A 27,002-nucleotide genomic window follows, 5' to 3' on the forward strand; every position below is an offset into this window, starting at 1 on the left:
GTGTGTGCTCGCTGCTGGCGGCGGCCGGGATCCCACAATACACCGCTGCGAGCGCCGCGAACGCCTAACCGCGCTCCGCCGCCTGCACATTCACGGCGGCCGCACCGCGCAGCCCCCGGCCCGCGGCCGCCCGCCGCCGCCCCGCCGCCGCCGAGCGCCGCCGCATGGGCCGCCACCGGGACGCGCGGGTTTTTTTTCCCTCCCCGCCGCGGGGTTAACGGCATGCGGGGGGGCGAGTGGAATCTGCCCGCTGCATTTACCTTAGAGCAAACTGTTTCTAAACAAGATGGACCTATAGGTGGGACAAGTTGGGGGGTTTTTTCTCTTTTTTTTTCTTTTTTTTTTTTTTTTAAGGGGAAGACTTCGGCGAGCCCGGGCGACCGCGGGGGCGGGTGGAGCGCGGACCCGCCGCGCTGCTGCGGCGGAGAACGCGGGGGGGGAAACTTGCGGGGGGAGGATGGCAACACACGCAGAGGAGGGGGTGATAGAAGATGGGGGAGCAGCTTTGCTTATTAAAGGTCCGGAGCCCTCGTCAGCCAATCAGCGGGGAGGTTCCATTTTGTTTTCGGTATTAAAGGCGGGCGGCGCGGTGCCCCCGGCGCTCGGCGGGCGCGGGGCCGGGCGGAGCGCGGCGGGCGCATGGCGCGGCCGTCCCGGGGCGCGGGGCCGCGGAGGCCCCGGGAGCGGCCGCGCCATTGGCTGGGGCGGCGGCAGCGCGGCGGGCGCAGCCAATGGGAGCGCGGCTTCCATGGGGCTTGAGTTATTAGACGGCGGGGTAAAAGCACCGCGCGGCAGAAGCCAAGGAGAGGCCGCGGGACCCGCAGCCATTTTTCTGCAGTGGAGCGAAATGGCCAACTGGGCTTTTCCTTTGTTCCATAAAGGGGGATCCGCCATGTGAATCCACACCACGCGGGGTGGTGGGAGCCTCTAGCACGGTGCCAGACGACTCACTGAAGAAGGAGGATTTAAATATATATAGATATATCAAACCCTTAACCAAAAAAAAAAAAAATGTAATGCGGATTTTTTTTTTTTCACCCTTATGATTCGGGATCCATCTTTGTCTTGTGTAACTAGGTCACGGCACACCCTATGTCAGCAGTTAACAATTTCGAATGCCAACAAAAAAAGAGTAAATACATTCTTTTTATATTTTTTTCGTTGTTTTGGGGGTTTTTAAGCTTTAAGCAGCTCTGATGACTGAACAATAAATTTGAGAGACTTCTCTCTTGTATTAAACACTTGATTCCTGGCCATTTTTATTAACTCCTTTGGTGCTTAAAAGGTAATGTTTTAAATATAGGTATAGGAATAGTGAATTCTGGCAAAAAATAAGGCAATTTTACTATGATAAGCTCTTTCTTTCCTCTTACATTGTAAGTACCCAATCCATTCTGTCCTTACTAAGTGTAGTTTTCATGTTAATGTTACTGAAGTGGTCCTTATTGCTAAGCCTTCATTTGCATGTCTTATGTTTTTGTCTGTTTAAACCAATTTATGCTTTCTGAAATATTTTACTTATAAAGCGAACTATCTGGCTAAGATATTCTTAAAAGTTGTTTAGCACCAGTAAATGTTAACTAGGTGTTTTCACACTGACATGTGCAGCCTAAAACTATTGAGGAGAATATTTTTAGTGTCTGCGTGCTCTGTGGAAAAACACCGAACGTCCTTTTTATGTACAGAGTAAATCTGCCACAGGAAGGTAGATTTAAGCCTCGAGCAGGAGTCCTCGCCTGTGTACGGTCAGTCAACATAGCTGGACTTTTTCTATAGCTTTTTTTTTCCCCCTTTTTTCCTCTTTTTTTTGATGCTAGACCACTGCCATACAAAGATCCGTAACTTATCTTAACAAGATCCGCTTTGGCTCGCAAACTTACGAGAGAAGTGGTGATACAGATCATATATATACTTATAGCCATTATTTTAAAAAAGAGTAACAACTTCACCTTCAGAGCTGCATTCAACTATGGTGTGCGGGTAAGTAAACCCTTTTGCCCTTGCAGAGGAACAAATAGCCCAGGCCTGTAGCTAATGGTATTGTCCTGGGTGGAAAGATCCCAATGGTCGTCTGAAAGCGGTGGCGATCTCCTTCTCCTCAGAAACATCTAACAGTGCCTCTGAAACGTCTGTTTTCAGGGAGGGATTTGATTTCTCTTTCTGCACAAAGCTCTTGGTCGTCCTCAGCCCTGGGTGGGTTTGGTTTTTTTTGGTGCGGAGAGACGCTGTGAATCCATTGCAGGCATTACGTGGCTGTTAAATTGAAAGCACAAAAAAAAAAAAAAAATCTGCCTGTGAACAGTAAGATGTTAGTGAGGTTGATGTTAAAAAAGGCGAGAAGGCGGTGGTGGTGGTAGGGATCCCTTACATGTTTTATCCGTCTAATTACAGAAGCTCGACAAAAAACAGGCAACAAAATGGGGGGGTGTTTTTCACGACGGTGAGTCTTAATGGCGGATGTCTCCCTAGAAAGCACTGTAAAATCCTTCATACCGAGAGGCAGTGACTTGGAGAGAGGGGGGAAAAAGGAGGTCTGGAAGTATATCCAAAATGAGGGAGTTTCCTTCCAAGTGAGGGACCCTTTGCAGCCTGAGTGTTACAGATGGAGAGCCGTGACGCAGTTGATATTCACAGCAGTTGTGCTTTAGTGCCGCCACCCAGCCCACGAAAATGGCCTCCCCGCCGAATTCTGGTGGGTTTATTATGTGAAAGGCTGCGGCAGCACCGTGTCCCGGGCGGCGGGAGGGGCGGCCGGCGGCGGGCACGGCGCTCCCGGTCGTGCTCCGTGTTGTGTGAGGGCAGCCGCCATCATGGCTTCTCCTTCCCTTCGGCGCCGCGTTCTCCTCAGCGCTGGGCGGTGGCGCGGCGGGCTCTCCCCCCGCTGCCTCCCGGCGCTCCGCGTCCCGGGCGCTGCAGGGAAATGATGGGTTTGGGGTGTTGTTTTTTTTGGTTTTGGTTTTTTTTTTTTTTTTTTCTTTCCCCTTTCCCGCCCCTCTTCCCCCAGCGCTTTGTGAGGGGCTGTGGAAGGGCGAAGCTGGGCAGGGAGCGGCGGCTCTTTCTCCCCGCGCACAACATGGCGGGAGCGCCCTGCGGCAGCGGGGCTGGCGGCGCTCCAGCCGGGCCGGGCGGGGGGGCGGCCGGCCGGGAGGACAAAGGCAGCTCGGATAATGCCGGCGTAGCCCCGGCTGCTATAAATAACACCGCCCTTCCCCCGCTGCAGCCTCCCGCTCTCTTTATAAACAGCAAGCCATAGAAGTCGCCTAATGCAGAGGGGGGGAAAAAGAGGAACAAACAACACCCCCTTCCCCACGCACATAAGGGGAAAAAAAATTAAATGCACAAAAAAATTAAACCCCGGGCAGTGTGGGGGACGGGGGGGAACCAGCAGCGCTGGCCGCGGGAGGGGCCGGGCGGCGCCGCCACCTCCCCGCCCGGAGCGGGTGCGCCGGGGGGAGCGCGGCCGCCGCTCCCCGTCACATGGCTCTTTGTTGTTTTCCTTCTCTGCCTCTCCTGGGCTGTTCCCCCCTCCGCCATCACCCAGCCGGGGCAGCGCTGCCCTGCCTCCTCCGGCCTGCAGCGCCGATCTCCCCGGGCCCGCTCGGGCAGGGCTGGCGCGGAGCCGGTGCCGCGCTGCAGTGGAGCCGCCATGGCCCGATGAGGTGTTACATGTGGCGGTTTTTTTTTTTTTTCTTTCTTTCTTTTTTTTTTTTTTTTTCTCCTTCTGATTTTTTTTTTTCCTGGGATTTTTTTTTTCCCAAGCAGATTCTGCTGCAGCTCGCATTGAGTGGAGGCTGAGGGTTATCTCGGAACTTCACAAGCCTCGCTATGCTCTGCGGGGAATTGCAGCTTGTGCTCACTGCAGACCCAGAGTAGGTGAGCCAGGAAAGCCTGGCTTGAGCAACCACTTCAGAGGGCAGGACAGGGAGGAAAAGCAAACACTGTAGAGAGGTGGCCTCCCTGGTAAGGCTAGAGCAGGACCGTCCTGCGGACTCTGAGGGAGGGAGAAGGTAAGTGGCTGCTTGGCAGAGGCTGTCTGCGGAAGCGGCATGTGCCGGGCAGGCTGCGCCCTGCCCGCAGCTCCTGCGGCTCAGCACCAGCCGCTCCGTGGGTTTGTACAACCTGTGCTGTGGTATGTGCCGAGGCTCAGGGCTGTTTCCCTGCGAGGGAGCAGGGTGCTGCCGCGAAGGAGGCACCGCAACCCGCGCCTTTCGCAACAACTGCGCTCGTCGCTCCATTCCTCGTTCCCCCCCTCGCTCCTCACCGGGTCAGCCTCTATGTCGAGAACAAGCGACAAACCGTCCGCACAAAACAGAACACGTTCCCATGGAGGGGGAGAAAACCAAACAAACCAACAACAAAACCAAAGCTCTTCCGCAGTGCCAGGCTGGCGTTGTTGCGCTGCGAGCCCTGTCGGGGGCTGCGGCACTCAGAACCGGGGCCGCCCGAGCCGCCGCTCGGTCCCTGCCCGGCCGGGAGCGCCGGGCCCGCGCTGGAGCCAGCCCTGAGCACCCGGCCCGGGTCACGGCGGCTCCCAGTGACCGTCTGCTGGCAAAATCGGAAGGAACGGTGACGTTGTTCTTAGCTGAACACCATTAAACTGCTCCTCTGGTATCTCTTAATAGAGGTGAAAAGCATTTCAGCTTCCTGGAAATGGCCGAAAGAGGCGACGTGTAGATCACAGTACGGCGCAGAGCTGGGCTCGTGTTTGCAGGGGTTTGTGTACTGTAGTGAAAACGTTTCTGAAGCTTGCATCGTAATGAGTTAAATCAGCACGTGAAGCGACTAAAAAAGGCATATTTAAACAGCATCGGGCTATTAACTTTCCTGGGATTTAAGATTTATGTTTAAATATATATTTGGCTGTTAGCAATACCAGCATTTAAACGGTAACGTTGATCTGTTCAACCCTGAAGCAAACCAGCTCTGCCTAACGCAGCTTTGAAGCGACACAGCCAGACCATAATACTGTGGGAGCTTAGACAGCTTTGTCTGTACTTGCATCTCTCTGCATATTTTTCCAGGACTCTGATCTTTGTCTGCGATTAATCATTGTCCAGGACGGCTGTTCCCGGTGGTAGAATCCATGAAGTGCTCCAGCTGGGAGAGGTCCTAACGCGTGTGCCTGGCGCTGCGTACGTGCAAACCAGGGCCAGAAATTGCTGGGGCAGCAGGCGCTGGACAGCGAGCCTGCCGTGCCGCCCCAGTGAGTTGTGTGAGTCCTCAGCACTTCTGGAAGTTGTTTTTGTAAGTCTGAGCTGAAAATTTCTTTCCGTTTTTTAGAGTTTCTAAATGACTATAATGTTCAGTGTAGTTTAAAAGTCGCCAAGGCAGTTGAGACCAGTTGTGCTCTCAGAGTGGGTGGTTTCATGGCTGAACCTCGTATCTGAAAAGCGAAATGTTCTGGTACAGCGTGTTTAAATCCCAGAAAGGTCAAACCAGACTTTCATACTTGAGTTAGATTGACCCTGGTTTGCTGTGTGAGACTCTAGATAAAGAGATCTTTCAGGGGAAGTGGGGGGGGGGGGGGGGAAGATTTTTTTTCTCTGAACAGCTTGTGGTGACTCCGTGCACATTCTTGAAGCAAAGGAGTTTGTTCTTGCCCACAGCGTCCCTGCCTGGCATTGTTGAGTGGAAAACTCTTATGCTAATTATATCGCTGTCTGTTATCAATAAGAAGTGATTTAATTTCTTTGGCAAAGTATTGCAACGAGAGCAAATTAGATTGAGAGGCAAAGTGAAATAAAAAATATGCAGCTGTTCTGCCAAACAATGATCCTGACTGTTTACAACATTTTGTTTTAGACTGCCTTGTACACAGAATCCTTTATATGGTAGGTTTTAAAGTCACAATCCACTGCTTGCGCAAGAAAACTAGATTAATAGATTATAAAAGACAAAAGAGACTAAGGTTCATCTGGTTCAACTTCCTGCATTATGCAGATCTCTTGATTTTTATGAATTTTTGGCCTTTTCTCGTTTGAAAGAATTTAACTGCAGCATAGCTGCATCTTAGATAAAGATCAGATTTTCTTTTTCGAATGGGCTGTGAAAGGGAGTAAAATAAGGGTAAATTGTTTCCATCAAAAATCTGTCTGACAGACTAGAAATCAAAGTACCTTTTTAAACTTGTCTAGTTTCTGCTTTCAGTTTCTGGATGTGCCTGTCCCTCAGTCTCCTTGGCAGAGGAATGCTCCATGACCAGATTTCCATCCCCTCATAGCTGTGTGCAAGCTGAGCATTTAAACACTCCATTGCAGGCTGCAGAGCTCCCCCTCGGGTCCATCTTTACTAATCCTGTAATTGTTCCTGCTCCAGTTTGTCACCATTTTGATCTGGGCAGAAGGGGACAGAGCCATCGGCAGTGACCATGCCCGAGCCAACAGCCCTCCTGGCTCAGGTGTGTCTGTCAGGCATCCAGGGATTAGTCCAGCCCATGTTCAGCTGGTTTCCTGGCAGGGCTGCTGAAATGCTCTCAGATCTGCTCCTTCTTGGGATGACAACCCTGTACTGCAGAACTATGCTCTTTGTTTTGCATGTATGGCTTTACTCTGGTCCTCTTAGACAGCGTTGTTGCTTGCAATGGCCTTTTTTAATTATTATTTTTATTTGATACTCCCTTCTGATACTGCTTAGTGTCACCTACAAACTTGGTTGGTTATGATTTTATGTTTTCTTCCAGATAAACAACCTATCTGCACTGTGGGTGTTTCCCGGTTCTGGGTATGTGTACACACACCTCAGCAGTGTCAATATTGTGTCAGGAGGAGGTCTGGTTCCACACCATCCCTTGCCACACCCCAGTTGCATGGGAAGAAATCCCAGTTTAGGAGCTGGAAGGGAGCCAGAGCCGCACTGAAACACTTGCCTGCCCTGGTGTCTATTATGTAGCCATGAAATAATGCAGAGCACAAAACAGGTGGTTGCAGGACCCATAAAAGAAAGATGAGAGGTCTGGGGCAGGGTGGTTACAAAGTACATTTTGAGACCTTCCTGTTAGATGGTTTTTTTTAGACGTGATGCCTCACTACATACTCTGTATCCAGCTGTTCATTCAAGACCTAAATACATTAGGGACTTCTTTCCCCTTGCCAAATTTGAGATTGCAGGAAGGAGGGGGGAAAATTACATAGAACAACGCAGTCGCATTAGACAGTTTTATTTTTAAGAAACCAGGCTAAGAATATCAAAGGAATATTGAGTAGGAATATGGACAGGGTATTTGCCTGTTCAGATTTTCTCGCCATGGAATTTTTCATTCCTTCCTAAGAGCAGCAGATGATCTGTCTAGGGAATTGTCAGCCAAAATAAGCAACCTGCTGACAGATTTCACCTGTGTCCCAGCATGCTCTGAGGATGCATGGGATGTGAGTCTTGAACAATGACAGGGAATCACTAGGCTGTGTTGTTTGGCTGTGGGGTGCAGAGATGCATGGTGACACCCAACAGTGGAACAAACATTTACTGTGTTTAAAATCCAGACAAATTTTTATGGATATGTTGGCTATTTGCCATAGCTGGGGGGTGGGGGTGGTGTTACTTTTTAAATTGCATGTGATCATATTATTTCTGCAAGTATTATGACAAAGCCACCTCTGTAAGGTAGGGAGTGAGTGCTTTCAGAGATCTAATCTTTCTCGAGCTATAAAGGAATAAAGAAGCTGTTTCAACACCTGACTTGCAGAATGTTTTGTGTTGCTTCTTGCCTATTGAAATGCTGCTGCCATTGAAATGCTGTGATCCTATCAGAATGTAGGCCTGGTTATTTTTTAGAATGCTTTCAAGCTTATAAAAATCATGAAATAAATCAAGACGGCTGGCAATTCTAATCAGCAATCTAAAGCCATCGAGTTACAAAACAGTTGAGTGCTTCATGGCCCCTGAACAGTACAGTTTCACAAAAATAAAAGAGAAAGAATGAAAAGAATGTACCATTTAAAGATGCTTGGCACTTACAAAGCTTGCATCAGAAGGGAATGAAGATACAAATAAGTAATCTAAAAGGATATTTATGCATTAAATTACTTGTGTCTCTGGACACTTCATTAAACAGTCTGGATATGATGGTAGCTGGGGACCTGGGAGCCATTTTAACACATGCAGCACATACAAGGAACATTCTGATTATAAGTGATGGAGTATAAAACGTTGCAGCCAGAAACCGATGACAAAGATCAAATGGAACGAGTTCAGCTTACAAATGAGCAGTGTCTTCCCACTGGTGCGATGCGACACGAGACCAGGACTTTGTTTTGCCCTTGATATTGCTGCCACTGCTCTCAATCGTGCAGTTAAGGATTTGCATCTTGATTTATTGTTTGACAGGACAGTGGGGAGTGCCCCAGCTGGTCCCCTGAGCCCTGGGTTGCAGCCGAGTGGGCCCGAAGGCGCCGGGTCGGTGAAGGCTGAGCCGTCCGTGGCTCCCTGCGCTACAGCAGCTCGCAGTTGCTAAGCAGCTGCACAGCCTCTGCCTGTGCTGTACGAGGGGAGCAGCACGGCTTCCCCTTGATCGCTGGAGAGGAGCCGGCAGCATGGAAACGGGAGCAGTGGCCATGGCAGAGCCGCTCCGTTCCTGGCTGGCTCACGGAGCCGCTGGCAAAAACGCTGGAGAGAGGAGAAGGGACACTCGGTGGAGCAGGGGGTGGCAGGAGGGCGGGAAGAGGCAGCATATGTGCACAGCAGAGGTTACAAAGGCAGCAGATCCTGGCAGAGCGGGGGGCACACACCGAGGAGAAAGGAATGGGAGAGAGGCCAAAGGCACAGTTCAGAATTAAAAAAAAAAAACAAACCAGGAGGAGAGTGTGGCATATGGAGAGGGGAAATAAAGCAGAACTTGCACAGCCTGCAAATAATTGAATAGAAAACACAGGAAGAGGGAAGAAGCTTCATTCATTACTGCCCTTCACCTTGTGGAGACAGCTACACCCAGGAAGAGGAGGTGTGGAATACAACGGCATCCTTCATGTGAACTGTAGGTTTTACATTTCAACCCCTGCCATTTATGGTTTTCTCCTTTCATAGCCCATGCCTTTTGTTCAGACTTGACTCCTGCAGGCTCTGTTCTTATCTTTGTCTACTTTCTGAGTTATTTTTGAACTTGCTTTAGCCTTTTTTTCCCCCTTCTTTTTTTTAGGTAAGTTTTAAATTAAAATACCTTTTCCAGATATTTTAGTTGTTTTAACCTTCAAGAGGGCAGGCCATAGCTAGTTTCTAAATGAAGTTAGTTTCCACTAAACCCTCACAGTTGTTGCTGCATTTCTGCCTGTCTCTCTCCTGGGAGCTGCTGATGCAGTACAGGGCCCTCTTTGCTTCCTGACACCTTCCTCTGCACATTGTCTTTCCCTTTCCCTGGGCAGTGCCTGGCAGCAGTCCGGAAGCACTCGCAGTTAGGAGCGTGCAGGAAGAGGTTCCTGTGGCAGTAAATTATCACAAGCGCCTGACGTGTCGCATAAAGGGGAGTGAAAAAAGTGTCACGAACATCTGCAGGGCGTTCTGACCACAAGGGACCCTTAGCTCCACCAGCAGTGCCCACATGAAAAAGCACTTCATGGTGTTGGCGCCTAACGTACAATTGGCTGTGGAATAGGAAATGCCAGTGGAGCTGGCAGGGAAGCAGGAAAGCTGGACATTCCTCTCCTCCAGGCACAGGACTGAGGGGCACGGCTTGTACAGCAGGGTGGGGAGAGGAATTTAAGCTCCTGCAGCTGTTGCTCTGCTGTGACCAGCCCAGGCTTGCTTGGAGGCCTTTCGGCTGAGAACACTTTTTCCCAGGTCCAAAATTGAGTCCTAAAAGGAAAATGGAGGTGCCCACTCAGACTTAGAGTGGAAATTATTTGCTGTGGGTACTGTGTGTGTAGTTCAAGCCAATAATGTACTTGAGAAATACACAGCCAGATGTGCTCTGTACTTTGAAATTTTTTGTCTAAGATGTCTGATTCATGGGGATGCTGTATTTGATTCCTTCTTCCATTTGCCCAGAGCCCTTATCTTTGAACAGGCACTGCCTGTACTATTGTTAGACTCCCAAGACCATTAAAGGTCTTGGGGCACTGACATTTTACAAGCAGATCCATCTGCCATTCACACAGGGGCATTTTTAGCCTTATGAGAGATCTAAGTTTAATTAGAACAGTTTTAACTAGGAAATCTCCCCAACTCAAGAAATCAGAGTGACTATGTTAATCCCAGTAAGCAATGAGGAACCTGACAGTGTTCCTGTTGTTACAGGAGATTCAGGAAGGGTGAGATGTGTGTAAGAAGGGTGAAACACACAGGAAATGTGCCATCAAGGACAGAGGTGTGGAGCAGGGCAGGGCAGTGTGCCAGACCCAGCACTGTCAGCTTGTTGCTCTCTGTGCCTGCCCTCACCACCCCACACCACTGCTTGAACACCTTCCTGATCTGCTCTGGTGACTCTCAGTGAGGACATCCAGCCAGGACACTGCACTGGCAGCCCAACCATCTCCCACAAACCAGGCACAGGCCAAGAATCACAGCTCTAAAGCAAACATCACTCACTTACAACCTGGTTCTATTTCCAGCGCCTCAAGTTATTAATTAACCTGCTTGGAGCATCGCTGTTCCTGTCAGGGTTTGCTCTGGCCGGGTTATGGCTGCTCTCAGGTCTGAGAAATATTCAGGCTGGGCCTGTGCTCTGCCTGGCCATGCTCTGACAAGCCACAAGCTCCTCTGGCTCCTGCCAAACCTCCACCTCTATAAATGAGCATCTTGCCAGCCAGACGACGACAGAGCAAGCGCTTCCTGCTTAGCTTTACCCATACATCCAGCACTCCACAAAAAACAGGCAGAAATTTTGGTGTCCCCCATATAAACAGAGGATTTTATCATCTCTTCAGTCTGCCATTGCTGCCTTCCTGTGGGAAGTTTGCACAGATATCAGAGGGGAGGATGCAAACTTCATGTTAATGTCAGTGCTATGCATTACTCAGCAGAAACATGGCCCTATTTCATCCACAGCCCATTCTCTTATAGCCTACTTCACCATCTTTTATTCTCCCTCTATGAACATTCCCAGTTTCCCCACATCCTTGTCCGAAAGGTTTGAGAGCTTCCTGCCTGGGCCAGGTGCAAGAGTGCAGGAATGAGGTGTTGATCAAAGCCTGACTCATAACTCTGTAAAACACACACTTGTTCAGGCTGCACTGCAGCTCACATAGAGAAAAGCATATTTAGAAAGCCAAACCTGGGTTCATTTAAACTTGATGTTCTCTACAACCACACAAAAAAAGTACTACTCTACATATTTCAGGTTTAGAGGAGTCCTCCAACAGAATTTTGGGGACTGTAACCCAGATTTGACAATCCATAGTTGACTCACCCACTCCATCTTAATCCCTCCTGTGTAAGCTAAAGCAGCTGAATGCAACTCCTCCCCTGGTGCTGTGGTCATCTTAATTAACACACACTCCTCTTGGAGTGAACTACCAAGTACTTTAAAAGAAAATACCTCTGTCCACAAGGAATTACATAATTTGGGAATGAGAGAAGGGAAAAGTGAACTGAAGGAAGCAGATACTGCAGAGAGCACTCCTACTTTGAAAAAAAAAAAAAAAAAATCTTCATGCTTTCTGGGTTAGGTGGAATGTTGGGTAATGAAAACACAGGAAGGCCTAAGCCAGAGGGATTTTAGAGGTTATACTAAAGGGATTGGTTGGATACTGGCTAAGAACACATTGTGTTGCAAGCAAAGCTGTTTGTAGCCCTTTTCCCTAAATTTCCCCAAATTACTTCCTGATGGGATGTGTTCACTGCTGCAGATCTGGATGCAGAAGATCATCTGATGGTGACTAATTTCACAGAGAACTGTAGCAGAGCCCTGATCTTTGTCAGCCACAAGCAAGGCTGTGCCTCACTCCTGAACCTGCTGCTTCCGCCTGTTCCCATGGCAAAACCAAGCCCAGCTCCCAAGGCAAACACAACTGCAGATCTCACCTGAAATGAGGTGTTCTGAATCCCCCTCTCTACACCAACCCCCAGATTGCCTTCCCAGCACAGAGGCAGGGGATGAGATCCAGCATTGCTGTGAAAGCTCTGCCAGCCTGTGGTGACAAATTCCTGCCCATGGCTCAGGGAAGCCATGCCAGCACATCTGGGAGCCACATCCCCATATCCATGGGGCCAGAGCTGTAAAAGTGTTGGCAGACACTCACCTGTTCATTTCATGTTTTCTAGAGGTCACTCATTGTGTTTGATGTTCCAGAAAAGCATAGGACAAACCTAACCTTGTGTTACCCATTTTTCACAACAGAATTTGGCTTGAGAGTTCACATTTTAGTCAGCAACAGAAACTTGAAACTGCCTATAAGCACCTACTGTATCAGGATGAGATGTCACCACATTAATTTACTTCAGGTTTGTAAATTGGGGTGGTTTTCCCCCACAGCTGCAAAGTCAAGAACTCAATTTCTAATGAAAGATGAAATTCAAAACACAGCACATTGGCCATGTGTGTATCAGGTAGGCCATATTTGGCCCACACAGTTGGCACCCCTGATTTAAAGAATACCAGAGAAAATAGCCAAGATACAGTTTGTGTTCCCTATAAATAGTTGTTCACCAGGTAGTCATGAGTGTGTGGTTTATGAATAAAGTTTGTCCAAACTACATTAGATTGCCTGAATATTCTCTGCCTGATTTTGCTGAATTGTGTGTCTTAATTTGTCTCACACCTCCCCTTGCAGATCCTTGTCCTGTTTTCTTTCCCAACCCTCTGAACTCCCTGGTGGCACTTGGACAGATTTTACTTAGAGTTTATCCAAAGATTTCTGCACTGATTTAGTGCAGGGGCTACTTGAGCCAAGTGAAACAGGAATTATTTCTAAGGCATGAAAAGGCAGAAAGGAAATTTTCTTATTGAAATATAATTTTTCCATATTACTTAATAGTCTGGAAAGTTAATGCCTTTCTGGCAGCACTTCCCACTGAGAAAAAAATATGGTTCCTACTCAGCCAAACAACAATGTAATAATGTTTTAGGTTGGGTTAAAAGTCTCAGAGATTGGCAGGTGTCATAGCCACCTTGCCTTCAGTGAAAAAGGCAATTGAGAGCCCTTATGGAACAAGGGATTTACATCAGAAGGAGCTACTACACAAAAAACCAGGCACATGGCAAGGTTTGAATAGATGGTGAATCATGTGACCCAAGGGATTTTTCAGGGTGGGGGCATGTGTGTAAAATATCAGGCCATGAGGAGCAGATGGTTGAGCTCTGCATGTGCGAGAGGAACAGAGAGAAACACTGCAGAAATGGAGACTGAAGAAATGGAGAAGCAGCTGAAAGTTAAGGGCACTGGGGAGCTTTGATTTTGGAAATTGTGTGGAGGGTTTAGTGAGGGTCAGAGCAGTGTTGGCACTGTGAGCAAAAGCACAACCAAAAAAAAATTTGTTCATTTATTCTGTAAACAGGAGGAATCACCTTGAGTAGTGTACACCTGCTTTGTCATAGGATCTCCTCTCACACTGATTCTGTCACCAGAGCTTTGTGCTGTGTGCAGGGATAGTTCAGCTCTCCCACATCAAAATTCCCCCTTCCTTCTGTGCCCTGTCCATAATAAATTCCATGGGGCAGAGACTCCCTCAGTAGGAGTCTGTGTGCACATGACAAGCAATTGTTGGCCTTGTGCAACATCTGAAATTTATCAGAGATTCACTTGACTTGGTAAATCCCATTCCTTAGGGTCTGTCTTTCTGATTGTGAATTTTTCAAGGCATTGCTCTTGCTCAGTACATGCTGGAGTGGGACATCATAGCTAAAACCACAAATAATTAATGTCACTGGTAATGTTAAAAAATAAATATTTAAGGCTCTGTCTTGTTATGCACTTTCTTAACTAAGTTTATGAATATTCCCTTGGACATAAACGGGGTTTGTTGTTATGTTGAAGTCTTTGTAACTGGGAAGAAAAAATGAAGTGTATTTCAAAAACGTAGTTCTGGTGACAACAAGGAAGAACAGGTCCTCATTCTTGTCCAGTATGTGTTACCAAATAAACTAGCAATAGGAGTATGCAGCAGATGGTGTGTGCAAACAATATTGAACCTAATCTGTGAGTCTTTTTTGGGTGTTTTCATAACTAACCTGAATTACCCATCAATACCATCCAGAGTGTTAAAGCATCATTTAAAAATCACAAAGTCCCAGCAGTTTTCCTAAGCAATGTTCTAACCTTTCACTCCTTCCTAACTTTTTCCTTGGTGATCATGAAGCAACAAATTGGCACCAGGATTGAAGCACAGATATTTTCCAGACCCCACTAATGCCCTGGCTTGGTTGTGCTCACTGAGAATCTCCACACACACATTGACCCCTGAGCTGCAGATGTGTAAGCTTTTGATGAAAGAACTTGTGCCAAAATCAATATACAGGCCAAAACTGAACTAGAGAAGGACACTTGCAATTGGTAATGATCATATTTGAATTTCAGTAATAGAGGGCTGAATCTTCTTCCATTTAAATCAATGTCACCATTCCATTTTAGATTTTGATTTTTTTGGAGTCAGCAAAATAGGCTCAGCTTTTGCCCAACCTAAATGATATGCCTAAAACAATGAATAGCTGCTAATTAAAATTAAGTACCTGAGACACTGAAATGTTGTATTTCATCCATAATAAGTTGACTCATTACAAGTAGATCATCCATTACTTAAAAACAGTCTTTGTAGTGTTTACAGTTGTGTTTGTAATCTGCTTATTTTTTGTTGTTTCATCCCAAATCTAAAGGTATACACATCTAAAAGTTTCTTTAAGTATAGAATGTACAAGGAGACAGAGCTGTGAGAAATGTAAAGATTGTTCTGTGAGACTTGAAGAAAAAGCAAAACTTCACAAATTAATAATGAACCACAAAATACTTTTATCCCCCCCAAAATCCCCTTTTTATGGAAATAATTTACTTGAAAAAATCTCCCTGAATTCTTCAGTTACAGGATGACTGTTAACTCTAGCTGCTGATTGTGTCATAGTTTGATACTGGGTTTGAGCCAGGTTCAAATAAATCATGTCAGGATAAAACAAATTCTTTCCTGGCCCATCCACTCCTGTGCCATTGGAATGCTCTCAGCCATCACACTGGACAGGAGCTGATGGCTTTTCCTGTGTTCCAGATAAGATTTATAAGACTGTGGCTCATAAACCATTTTTTGGACAATTTCTATGTGCTTGCATCAACTTTTTCCATAGGAAAATGGTGAATTTTAAATTGGTGTGAATTTGACCGCTTTTTTATTGTTATAATTTGAGTTATATGACACTGTGCAAAGTATTACAGGTCCTTCTTCTTATCTATTGCAGAAATATCCTTTTCCAGCTTTTTGTTTGCCCTGTGCACAAAGCAGGATCCTCCTTGCCCGAGTGCAGTGGTGTTTGTATTGGGTCTGGAAGGCCATCTAGTGACACAACTGCGCAGGGGAAAATGAAAAGCCTTACTTGAATTGTGGTTTGGGGTTTTTTTTCTTAGTTGAATTAAACGGTCATGCTACACCCCGGCATGTCCTTAGGGGTTTGTTGCTATTTCCACAGGTGGTATTAAAAAAAAAAAAAAAAATTGAGGAAATTTTTATTTCTTATAAACAAACTTACTTAAGATAGAGCACAATGATAATTCCTTCCAGGAAAGAAACATGGGGGTTTTTTGTGCTGAATGGTGGTGGATTTGCACCTGAGCAGGTCTGTCCAAAACTCAGTGTCAATCCCCTGACCTGTGCATTGGAACTAAACAGAATCCAGCAGTAATGATCCCCTTCCAGAGCCAAACATACCCAGCCGTTGAGATCCCCTGCGATCCATGGTACCAAAAACGCCACATGGAAGCCTGAGGCCACCACATCTCTGCAATTAAAATGAGAAATTCCAGGTTTTTTCATTGCAGCTCACCTTGGATGGTGAGCAGATGATGAGCAGAGCTGTCGGTTCTTTCCCAAGCAATAAATCAGTGGAAAACAAGCAGTGAGTCACTCCCTGGCAGTGCCAGCACCAAGGTGCCTTTCCGGGGGTGCCTCGGGGGTCTCCGCCTGCCCTCACCGCGCCTGGCACCGCTCGGCCCTCGGGACTGGGCACACACCGGCTCTGAACCGGAGCGCTCCCTCAGCTCCGGCCACTTGGCGGGACCCAGCACTGCGCTCTGGGGGCTCCCTGTGGGAACAAATGGAACGGGAACGAACAAATAAATGGGGAAGGAGTGTGTGGGTGGAAGGGCAGAGCCGGATGGTCCCGGGATGGAGCCTCGAGGGCTGCCCGGCGGGACGGGCGGGCGGCGCGGCCCCAGCGGGGCTGAGGGGACGCGGCGCTGAGGTGCCTTCCCGCCGTCACCCCGAGCAGCCGCACCCTGCGGGCGGCCGCGGGCCGGCGATGAGGCCCCGGCTCCGGGAGAGGCTCCCCCAGTGTCCGGGGGGGCCCGGGCGGGGCCCTGCGGCACCTGAGGCGGCGGCGGCCGCGGCGCGGCCAATCCCCGGCGGGGCGCGGGCGGCTCTGCCCGCCCCGGGCGCGGAGGGGGAGCGGAGCCGCGTCCCGGCCGCGCTGCGCCCTCAGCGGGCCCGCTCCGCTCCCGCTCCATGGAAGCGGCCAACGGGGCCGTGCCCGAGGGCGCGGCGGAGCAGCCCCGCGGCCCCGCGGCCGCCCCGTCGGGCAGGAAGGAGGTGAAGGTGGTGATCGTGGGCGATGGAGGCTGCGGGAAGACGTCGCTGCTGATGGTGTACGCCAAGGGCTCCTTCCCCGAGGTGAGGGGCTGCCACCCCCGCTGGGATGGGGGCCGCAGCCGTGGCCGGCCCCAGCGCTTGGGCCCCGCCAGCACCGCTTCTCATAATCACTGAGTCCATTGAGGTTGGAAAAGGCCTCTGAGATCATCGAGATCCTTCTCCCTTTGCAGCAATACGCGCCCTCTGTTTTTGAGAAGTACACAACGAGTGTGACGCTGGGGAAGAAGGAGGTCACCCTGAACCTCTACGACACCGCAGGTAAGGGGTTCCACTTTCCTGCGAGGGGCAGCTCCTGTGCGGCCACTGCGATGGCAGCACTCGGGGACATTGGCCTGGGACCGAGCCCAAACCCGGCCCAGCCTTTCGCAACTTCAGGCAAATAAGCAGAAACTGTTAAGTGTTGCTCCTGTGAGCGCACGCACCCCCATTTCTGTTCCAGCAGACTTTTTAGTGTCAGCTTAAATCAGCCCAATATTTGAAGACTGAAGTTGGACAGGTTTTCAAATTTCTTCTCTACCAGCATAGTTTAACCATAGCATTGCAGGTAAGACTGCTAGAGAGGAAAGTGCAAACAAACCAACCACCATTGCCCGTTGCATATCAATGTGGCTTCCAGAAAAAAAAAATAATTGATTGTCTAATGTCAGTTCTGGTCATCGACTCATTCATTATCTTAACAACCCAATTAATTCAGAAACATCAAATAGCAACCATATCTGGAAGTATTAAAACCCAATTCCCAGATGCAAAGCATAATACAATCAACCAGGAAAACATTTTAATCTGCTGCCATGTGTGATTGAATAGGGAAGGAGAAAAAAGGCTGGTTTGTGTGCAAAATCAAAAGGCTGTGGCAGTAAAAGTTATTTGAAAATGCTGATAGTTGTTCAGGTTCATTTGAAGAACTTGTGAAATGGTTTGTGTTCAACTTCACTCAAAGTTCCCAGACTCTGTTACCCAGCTGCTTTCCTAAATGAACCCTAAAATTGACACGTGCTGGGTTTCAGCTCAGTGTAAATCATCTGTTTCAGTTCAAGCCTGTGGAGTTGTTCCAAATTTACACCAAGACAAATAAGAACCAAATGCAGTCCAGTCATTTTTAATAGTAATAAAACACACTTACCTTCTTGTGTACTGCAAGTGATAGCTGAAAACATAATTTAAAAGCCTTTTAATCTGCAAGTGAATTTCACTGCTAATTTTTACTACAGTGTAGAAAGATCCTGAGCACCCAATTTGCCAATGGGTCTTCTTGGGTCAGTGTTACTGTTCTAAGTCCATTTAGTTGGGATAATATGCCTTTTACTGGATGGCAAGGGGTTTGGATCTAAGTCTTAGAGGAAAAGAGAAGGACTGGAGTCTATTGTGAGCAACCAAAGAGGGTTTTCCTTAATACAGGGGTGTTGGCACCAAGAACCTGCCACTGCACTCATGATTTTTATGTTTGTTTGCTGTCAGTGTGGATTTTTTGCCAGCCACATAGTTTTGAGCTCTCATTTAAAATCCCCGTGCCATACATTCCAACATTTGCTTTTTAGTCTCTTCCAGGCTGTAAGGAGCATGGGCTGGACCCAGAGATGGCAGTGGGCTGGCAGGTCCAGCATTGCAGCACTGAGCTCTCCTGGGCCAGGCAGGAGTGCACAGCTCCTTGTGTCTCAGAGCTCAGCTCTGCACAGACCTGCAGCCCCCAGCAGCCCAGGGACTGCTCACAGAGCTGATGGCTCATTGCAGCATCAGGACAGCTTGGGTGGGAAGGGACCTTTAAAATGGACAAGGACATCTTTAACTAGATCAGGTTGCTCAGGGCCTTTTCCAAGCTGACCTTGGAAGTTTTCATGGATAGAGCAGCCACAGCTTCTCTGGGCAGCCTGTGCCTCATTGTGAAAAAATTCTCTTTATATCTATTGCAAATCTGCCCTCTGATAGTTTAAAACCATTATCCCATGTCCTGTAATGTCCCTGTTTATGCTAATATAGCTATTAGTGTGTGCCTTCCACACTGAATTCACAGCTGTAAAATTGGTTTGGACTAAAGCACTGCTCCACTGGAGAACAGTGGGGTGTATTTTGTGCCTTGTGAGATACTTTGGAAAGTGGAGCTGCCATTGTTGGTGTGAAAGAGCAATTGCTTTCCATCTCTCATCTGGAAACCTCGAAACCCAGCATTTTTCACCTCCCAAAACAGCACCATGGCCACCAGGCTACAAGTTTCTTGAGGCTGTTGACACTTGTCTCCTCCCTTCCTGTTAAATTTCTTTTGCTTTCCATAAGATACAGCAAGAAAGAAAGCAGGGAGATTTTCACCTGGGCTAAGACATTTAATTGGGAGGACGAAAAACCTTAATTTTGGTTCTGTTTCAAAGCTACTTACATAGTTTTATGTTAAATGTCTATAAACTCTGTCAAACTCTCATTCAAGCAGCTTTTCAGCCTCTTTCTGTAACTGGAAGTTTTGCTAGAGGAAGGACTCACTTGAGCACACATTTTAGTCTCATCCTGTTTTTAATAGTACAAAACTGATGTTGAGTTCCTTAAGGGTTAGACTAGGACCAAGAGTTGTGTATTTTTAGGATCTTGGTGGAGCAACAGTAAATAGAGCTGGGTGTACTTCAGCATCATGGAAAGGTAAAGGACAGGTTCAGCTCCATGGGCTGTTTGAAGTTGGAAGGATCCCTTGTATTGTCAAGTCCTGTGCAGCTCAAACATTTGATCTTGTCCTACTTCCTGAGGGAGGAGGACACAAACAAAAAGCTTAAGAAACAAATGTTTCAAGATACAAAAGGTATTCTTTTCTTGACAAGAATTTTGGTAACAAATGAACTTACTGGATTATTCTAAAATGTACCAGAAAACTAATTTTTGGTGAGCGTTTTGTACTGTGATACTCTGTCTTCTTCCTCAAACACTTCTTGCTGTTGCAGGAAGTTGGTGGTAGACATATGCAATGTGTAAAGGCTTTGTAACGTCACTTGTCTGGTCTGCAAGCAGCCTTTGCAGCTGCTTTTTCAATTAAAAGCTTCCACTTCCATCTGTGCTTGGCAGAGGCAAAGGCACCGAGAGGTAAATGAACTCTGTAGTTTTTCCATGCCAAGGGGGCAGTGTTGATGCCCTAGGTGCAGTTCAGACACGAGGCTCGATTCCTGGTGCAGCAGTTCCTCAGAGCAGAGAGCAGAGCACTGCTGGGCTGGGGAGGAAGTAATGCCTCATCATTGTGGGTACTTGCTCTGCCTGACAGGAAGCACATGCAAAGCCTCCAGAGAGGTTTTTCAGGTCTCTGATGACAGAAGCACAAGGTCTTCAGAGAAATTTTAAAAGCCAGAATTCTTGAACGCAAGAATAATTTCTCATAACTTTGACAGGAAGTCATGCCTGAGTAAGACAAAACCCCCAATTTTTTAATTGATGTGTGCCACTCCTCCTGCCCCAAGTGTCCTCTTCTACCAGTTTTCTTCCTGCCAACAACGTCCATGTCCTAATTTGTTTTCAACTGAATAGGGAAAAAACATAGCTAGCAAACAGCTCATAGGCTGGCACTTCTTTGGTGGTGCATGGGCAAAAGGGTGAGGAAGAGCAGCAGAGGTGAACATGCACATGAGACTGAGACCTGTGGTTTCAGTTCTCCTGTTCACCCTCAGCCACCACCAGAGCTCCCTCCCCACCACAGGGCCTGACTGCAGTCATGTGGTTACACAGCATCTCCCAGAGGCACGCAGGACTGGGAGCTTGGCAGAAAATTAGCAAATTTTTGGTGAAATCAGTTGGGTGGAGTTTTTTCTTTAAAAAAACCCGAAGTCTCTGATGGTTCAATGAATTGAGGAAGACAGAGGGGTCACAGATGTGCTCACACGTAGGCAGATACTTAACCAACTCTTCCACAGCATGTTTTGTGTTAACTGGGGAAAGAAAACAGCTACCTGTGTTTGAGGAAACACACACAGGGCTTTGCATAGACATTCAGTTACTGCTTAGGTTCACCTCTGTTCCTCCTTTTTAAAACTCTTAGAAAAAAGACCTAAATCTCTGCTAAATTAGCTCTGACCACAGACTGAGCAGCTTTACAGAGAAAAAAAGTCTCCCAAGCCCTTTCTTGCATTTCACCAGCAGCACTTGAGGACAGGGGGTGAAAGGGATTGTTTTCAGAGAGGGGGATGTCTATGTTTAGATACAGCTTGATCTGGGTCCCGTTACATCCTCAGCAGCTGAGGAGCTGTGTCTGAGCTTCTAAAGAGCAGCTTCCTCCTCCTTCCCCGTGAGTGCTGCAACCACCCAGCTGTAACACAGGTTAAGCAATTGCCATCTCACCTTCCCCTTCTGCTCTCTGTGCCCCACCCTGTTCTGCACTCTGTATCCAGCATTCCAAATGCACACAGAGCCGTGTTTTACACAGCACTTTCTCATGCATTTATTGTTTGCTTTAAAACCCATAACTGCAAATGGATTTGAAGGTGAAGGAGCCATTCACCAGGTCATATCTATAGTTTTTGACCTGCAGTACAACATATTGTGTCACATAATTAAAGACACTTTTTCTGTTATCCCATCCTGGAGAGTGTGAATTTAGAGGTTTGTTCAGATTCCAAGCAAATAAACATGTTTCTCCCAAAGGGCCAGCTCTGTCTGCCTCACCAATTGCCAACAACAACTCAGAGGACCTTTTAATTTTACAAGTTATGTTAGAAACTCAGAGGCTCGAACTTCAACAAGGAAAACTTTACACAGCACTAGAGGAAGTTAGGAGGGAAAAAAGAGTTTGGCACCTGATGTATTTAATGTATTTAAGGGATTATCTCAGCAACAAAATGGCAAATTGGTTACAAACAAGTAGATGGTTTGAGGGATAAGCAGTACAATCTTTGCTCTGAATGTTTATACAACATGCCTAATTTTGTCAATTGTGTATTATTTCTGGATTAAACCCTGAGATATCAATCCCTCTTTGTTCTGCACCTCCCCACAGAGCCCACAGCTGTTGTGGAGGCTCAAATACAAAATGGTCCAAGTCCAAGATTCCCATTGTACAAACATCTCAGGCAAACTAAGTAATGGTTTATCCATCAGGGATTACCTTGGAATAAAATGTATATCAACCAATCATTTAAATTAAGGAAAGGAGAAAAATATTGTATAATATTGGCCTTCTAGTATCTGCAGTTCTTCAGACTGGAGACAAAAATGTTGGCAAGTGATGAGTACATGACTTTGGACTGAGAGCAGGAATCATTGCTGTAAAGTTGGGGCACACTGAAATTTTCTGCATTCCTTCATTTGAAATATCAACATGAAGATTTGAGATGTGGAGCCTCCCTGTAGGGCAGTTTCTGGTCTGTGTGTGGATTGTGGTGATAGTGGGAAGGACCAGCATTCCCAGTTCTCCTTGTGAAAATTCAGTACATCACAGACACGTGCCTGATTCCAGCATTCAGATGACAAATACACCTTCTAAAGACTGCTTGAATCATGCTTTCTTCCTTATTAAATGAAAAAGATTGGGTTTTTTTTCCTGAGCTGCCAGCTGTATCTGGGAATTACTGCTTTCTTGAACTTAATCTCTCAAAGCAAGACACCTTCAGACCCTGGCATGGTGATTACTGTAAGGGGAAGAGTACAGGTCTGAAGCAAATCAGCTTCCTCTTGTCACATCACGTGCTAGAATATCCCTAATCAGAAGTATGACAAATCCCCTGCTTTTCCAGAATTCAGCAGAATTCCCTTAGATCTGCTGGGGAGTCCTGCTTCAAAGGCCAGTTAAGCCTGGCTCATGCTGCAGCATGGCTTGTACAATCCTGTGTGTAATCACTGCTTCCTCTCAGCTCACCAGGCTGGGAAAAGCAGGTTTGCCACTAAGGTTTCTACTTCACCATTCCTGTCTAGAAAATACAGTGTTTCTTCTCCTCACAGCATCACATGTGCAAATGATTATGGGGACTGACACTGTCAAACTGAAAATATCTAATAATAATTGTCATATTCCTCTTGATGAGTTTATTTTTGAGCAGCAACTTGGCAGTTGATGTTTAGAACTGCTTCTAAGTCCTCAGCAAGTGGACAAAGCAGGCTTTTTATTAAAACCTGCCAAGGATGTGTTCTGTATTCTAAACCATCAGTTTTGTCAGTGAGGGGGAATCTCTTGTACTCAAGGGAAGGAATTGAACAAGTATGAAATTATAGTACCATTGTTCTTGATCTCCAGTATGTGTCTGTACAAATCCCCATTGTTCTGCTTGCTCAGGACAGAGGTTTCTTCATCCAAACCATGCTGTGTGTTTCAGGGCAGGAGGACTACGATCGGCTCCGGCCACTTTCTTACCAGAACACCAACGTCGTGTTAATTTGTTACGATGTCATGAACCCCACTAGCTATGATAATGTAGCAGCCAAGGTAAGAGGCTTCTAAATGAATTACACATGCCTGATATATGACAAGATGTCAGATTAGAAATGCTGGTGCTTTTAGTGTCGTGTACCCTGTGTGTGTAGATGCCCAGATCACTCATCCCGTGCTGAGCTGCAGGTCACAGACCTTAGACCTGGGGCTCACCTCTCCATGGCTCCTAAGTGCTCAGGCCCAGGACTGACTCTCACTAAAAAGATCAAACACCAGCAATTAAATCACTGCTTTGTCTGTAGCAATGTCACACGACCAATGTGCATATCTTAGAGTCAAGACTACTTCCATCACGTGTGTATTTATTTTCAGGGGAGAAATGAGAGCAACCACTTCTCTGTGCTGGGATTTCTGTAACATTCCAAAGCATTCTTGGACATAGCACCAGGAAAACAAAGCAAGATTTAGTCCAAATTCTGTTTTGAAATGTAACTTTAGAAGAGCTCCTCAGAATTTAAACAGATGGTAAAGAAACATTTTGGCATAGAGACAGATGCCACTGTGTTTTTATAAAGCAGCTGACTTTGGGTAGGACTTTTAAACATTTCTGGGATGTAAATAGTGCATGTTGAGCCCCCCCCACTAGACTAACTCCAAAGCTCTGAAATTGCAACTTATATTAAATGCTGCTTGGCTGTATTGTTTTGATTTCAGGAAACAAACGGCAAAATAAAAACCAGATGTAAAAGTTTTGTTTTCCTACCCCCAGTGGTATCCTGAAGTGAATCACTTCTGCCGGGGCGTCCCGCTCGTGCTGATCGGCTGCAAGACAGACCTTCGCAAGGACAAGGAGCAGCTGCGCAAGCTCAGGGCTGCCAGGCAGGAGCCCATCACCTACAACCAGGTAAACTTCAGTGTTTCTGCAGTGGTGGCCCCTTGGCAGGAGATAAAGCACGTGGTGGCATTGCTCCTCGCAGGTATGATCACAGGCACTGCAAAATTAGGTGATCCAGATAAAGAAATGGTTGACAGCACTAACGGAGCTTTCTGTAAGTTGTTTTTGGAAGTGGTCAAATCACCACCCATTTTTAGTGCCAAAAGTAAAGAAAAATACGAGCAGTTTCAAAGGACACAACTATCTGCCTGCTATGCTAATGACATCTCATTCTTCTTTCATAGCTGGGTTATTACTCTTACAAGTTTGTAAGCCTTGACAAGTTTGCTGGATTTCCTTCATAATTGTTATTAGCCTACATTGCAGCCATCACTGGTGCTTTGATCAGTACTGTGATAAAGACTGGAGATGTTAGGAAACCCATTCCAGTATGACCGTTTTGGAATAAATGTGTTTTGCAAATCCCACTTAAAAATAAATCCTTTCAAGGCCAATAGCAAGAACATCTGCAAGGTTTCTCTGACATGAGTGACTGTTCTTTGAAGTCTCTAAAGTAATCTTAGGAAAACTTCCTATTATCAGTATCTCTAAGTACTATGAGGCAGTTAGATTTATGAGTAGTGTTGTGTCACTGGATAGCTGTCCTAGGTACAGGAGAAACAGTGATGGAACAGCTTGTTCCATGTCACACAAGACCTTTCTGCTCTGGTCCTCTAATTTTTCTTTTTCTTTTTTCTAAACTACAAAGCCATCCTTCTCCTCTCACCTCAGAGCAGGAACAGCAGCTTTCAAACTGAGACACATGTCCAGGGAACAGGGTCAAGTGCACTACGGCCTTGAGTGAATCACCACTTCTTCTAAACAGCAGGAAAATAAACTGCAACTGCATCACCACAAAACCATGCTGGGCCTTTTAGTTTGTCTCCCTTGCACACAAGATGAGGTCCCAGCCTGTCACTGTGAACAGTTGCAGATTGTCCCTTGTTTTCATGAATAAATCCCTTCATCATCCTCACGTGAGAGGTTCCAGGCAAGCAACAGACACTACTGGCCAGTCTGCTGAGGCCTCATGCAGCTAAACTCAAGGACCCACATGTTACACAAACTGTGTCTCCTATGTGAGCCCTCCCACATGGTTTTTCCTCCCTGAAATTTGCTCTACCTCAGTTTTTTACAGCTGATGGCACCTTGGGCCACACAACGTGATGCTTCCCATGCCAGGCACAGAGGATCTGAGCAGTATCTGCCACCACTGCAGCTTGCAAACCACTGGAAGGAGACAAACTGCTTAAATATGAAGAAATACCCTCCCCCTCCAATAAAACCCCACTCCCAGAGATTACAAGGAATAATTGCAGAGTCTGTGAGCCATGGGTTGCAGACCTGGAATTCACAGTAAAAGGCCCACAAGTCAAACCTGGGGGCTGGCTCTGCAGGGACAATAAAAGGATCACAAGTAAGAAATCACTGTGCTTTGTCTGTAGTGATTTCACACAACCAGCATTGCATGGAAATATTTTAGATTCAAGCATGTTCCCATTGCATGGCTGAGAAATGCAGGCACCCGTTTGTTTTTATGAGGATTTTGGCTGAGCCCTTGTGATGCTTCAGAGCAAAAGTCAAGGCTCCTGCATGTGCACCAGCAAAACAAGGCAAGGCATCAGTGCAGATTCTGTTCTTGCATGTGACATTCATTACTAAAGGTGACACCACAGAATAGTTAAGGTCAGGCCTGAAAAAAATACCACCATGTAGACATCTTATCCTCACTTAAGTACCTACCTCAGCATTTAGTTTAAAGAAATTCTATACCGAGAATATTTTTGTGCTGTCAGGACTCTGCATCTCAAGAGTCTCCAATGCTCTGAACTCTTAGGCCAGGCTTTGGTTCAGCAGAGTGGAAAAACACCAAGTTTATTTACAGTGCTTCAGTTTATTACCAATGCCACTCACACTCTAGCACTGCACTCAGAGGCAGCTTCTTTCTTCATGATTGCAAAGATGTACAAGTTAATTCTCTTTCTTCCCAACTCATCACCAAAATGACATCTTTTCTTACCTTTCTGTTCTTTCCAGGGTGAGGCAGCTTGCAAGGAGATTAATGCACAAATTTACCTGGAATGCTCAGCAAAATGTCGTGAGAACATAGAAAATGTTTTTAAAGAAGCCACAACCATTGCACTGAGTGCCATGAAGAAAGCCAAGGGCTACAGGAAACAGAAAGTGTGCTCAGTGTTATGATCTGGACTGCATCAGAGCCAAGTGATTCAGATTTTATAAAAGTTTCACTTTAAAAACATTTTTTTAAACATGTTTATATTCCTAGGATAATTTTTATTTTAAAATTTTAATTATTTTTAGCATTTTTGCACTTTTGTTACACTGTTCTCATGGAGTTTTCAAAGCTGTTTATCACAGTTAACTCATGCTGAGTGCCTTCACCCATCTGGCTTTTGCTTCTAAGTGTGAACAACTCACTATTCAAACTGCAATGAACAGCAACTGCTACTATATAACTTAGTGTTGGGGTTTTTCTTCCTTTGCAAAATAATTGTGGCATGTTAGAGCTACAATTCAATGCCTTTTTCCAGTAGAAAACTCACATCTTTCAGAAGCAATGTTAAAGCAGCTTATCAGGCAGAAGAAGAGACAGAAGAAGTTTTGTATTAACATTTTCAAGTTAATTTGCTTGGTGGCAATGGCAGGAGTTGGCCTCAGGCTGCCCCCTGGGTGCAGATGGAACATCCACCACCCCCTGGAGCAGCTCTGCAGACCTGCACCTCAGAGTTCTTCAAGGCCTGCTGCTGGAATGGAAAGTGGCATTTGTCAGTGGAAATACATCAGTTGCTCCAATTAAATAATGGAGTATCATGGGAAACAGTTAATTTACAGCACTCAAATTTAGAAGTACTCCAAGCAGCTACTACATGTAATGTTAAGTCAGTCTTATGATAAACATTTATGGCCTATTTAATACAAGACAGATGCAAATCATGGTGCACGCTGGAGGAAAAATTCATTCACTTGTGAAATCATCTCTACTGGTATAAATTAAAATGTTCCCTTTTGTGA

At 46.5% G+C, this 27,002-nt stretch overlaps 1 protein-coding gene across 4 annotated transcripts; it reads left to right on the forward strand.

Moving 5' to 3' along the window:
* Positions 1–161: 161 nt before the first annotated feature.
* Positions 162–27,002, forward strand: RHOF (ras homolog family member F, filopodia associated). Of its 4 annotated transcripts, XM_059863416.1 has the most exons (7): positions 162–298; positions 882–1,980; positions 5,058–5,244; positions 16,881–16,968; positions 22,980–23,089; positions 23,805–23,939; positions 26,007–27,002. In XM_059863416.1, exons 2-7 carry the CDS (start codon positions 1,970–1,972, stop codon positions 26,169–26,171), a joined length of 696 nt encoding a protein of 231 aa, XP_059719399.1. In that variant the 5' UTR covers positions 162–298; positions 882–1,969; the 3' UTR covers positions 26,172–27,002. The 4 variants fall into 4 exon arrangements, with proteins under 4 accessions (XP_059719399.1, XP_059719401.1, XP_059719397.1 ...); XM_059863418.1 differs by lacking the exons at positions 162–298; positions 26,007–27,002 and adding an exon at positions 25,098–25,394 and having other exon boundaries at positions 716–1,980; XM_059863414.1 differs by lacking the exon at positions 162–298 and having other exon boundaries at positions 726–1,980.

The sequence above is a fragment of the Haemorhous mexicanus genome, chromosome 19 (genome assembly GCF_027477595.1).
Source record: "Haemorhous mexicanus isolate bHaeMex1 chromosome 19, bHaeMex1.pri, whole genome shotgun sequence".
Classification (NCBI taxonomy): domain Eukaryota; kingdom Metazoa; phylum Chordata; class Aves; order Passeriformes; family Fringillidae; genus Haemorhous; species Haemorhous mexicanus.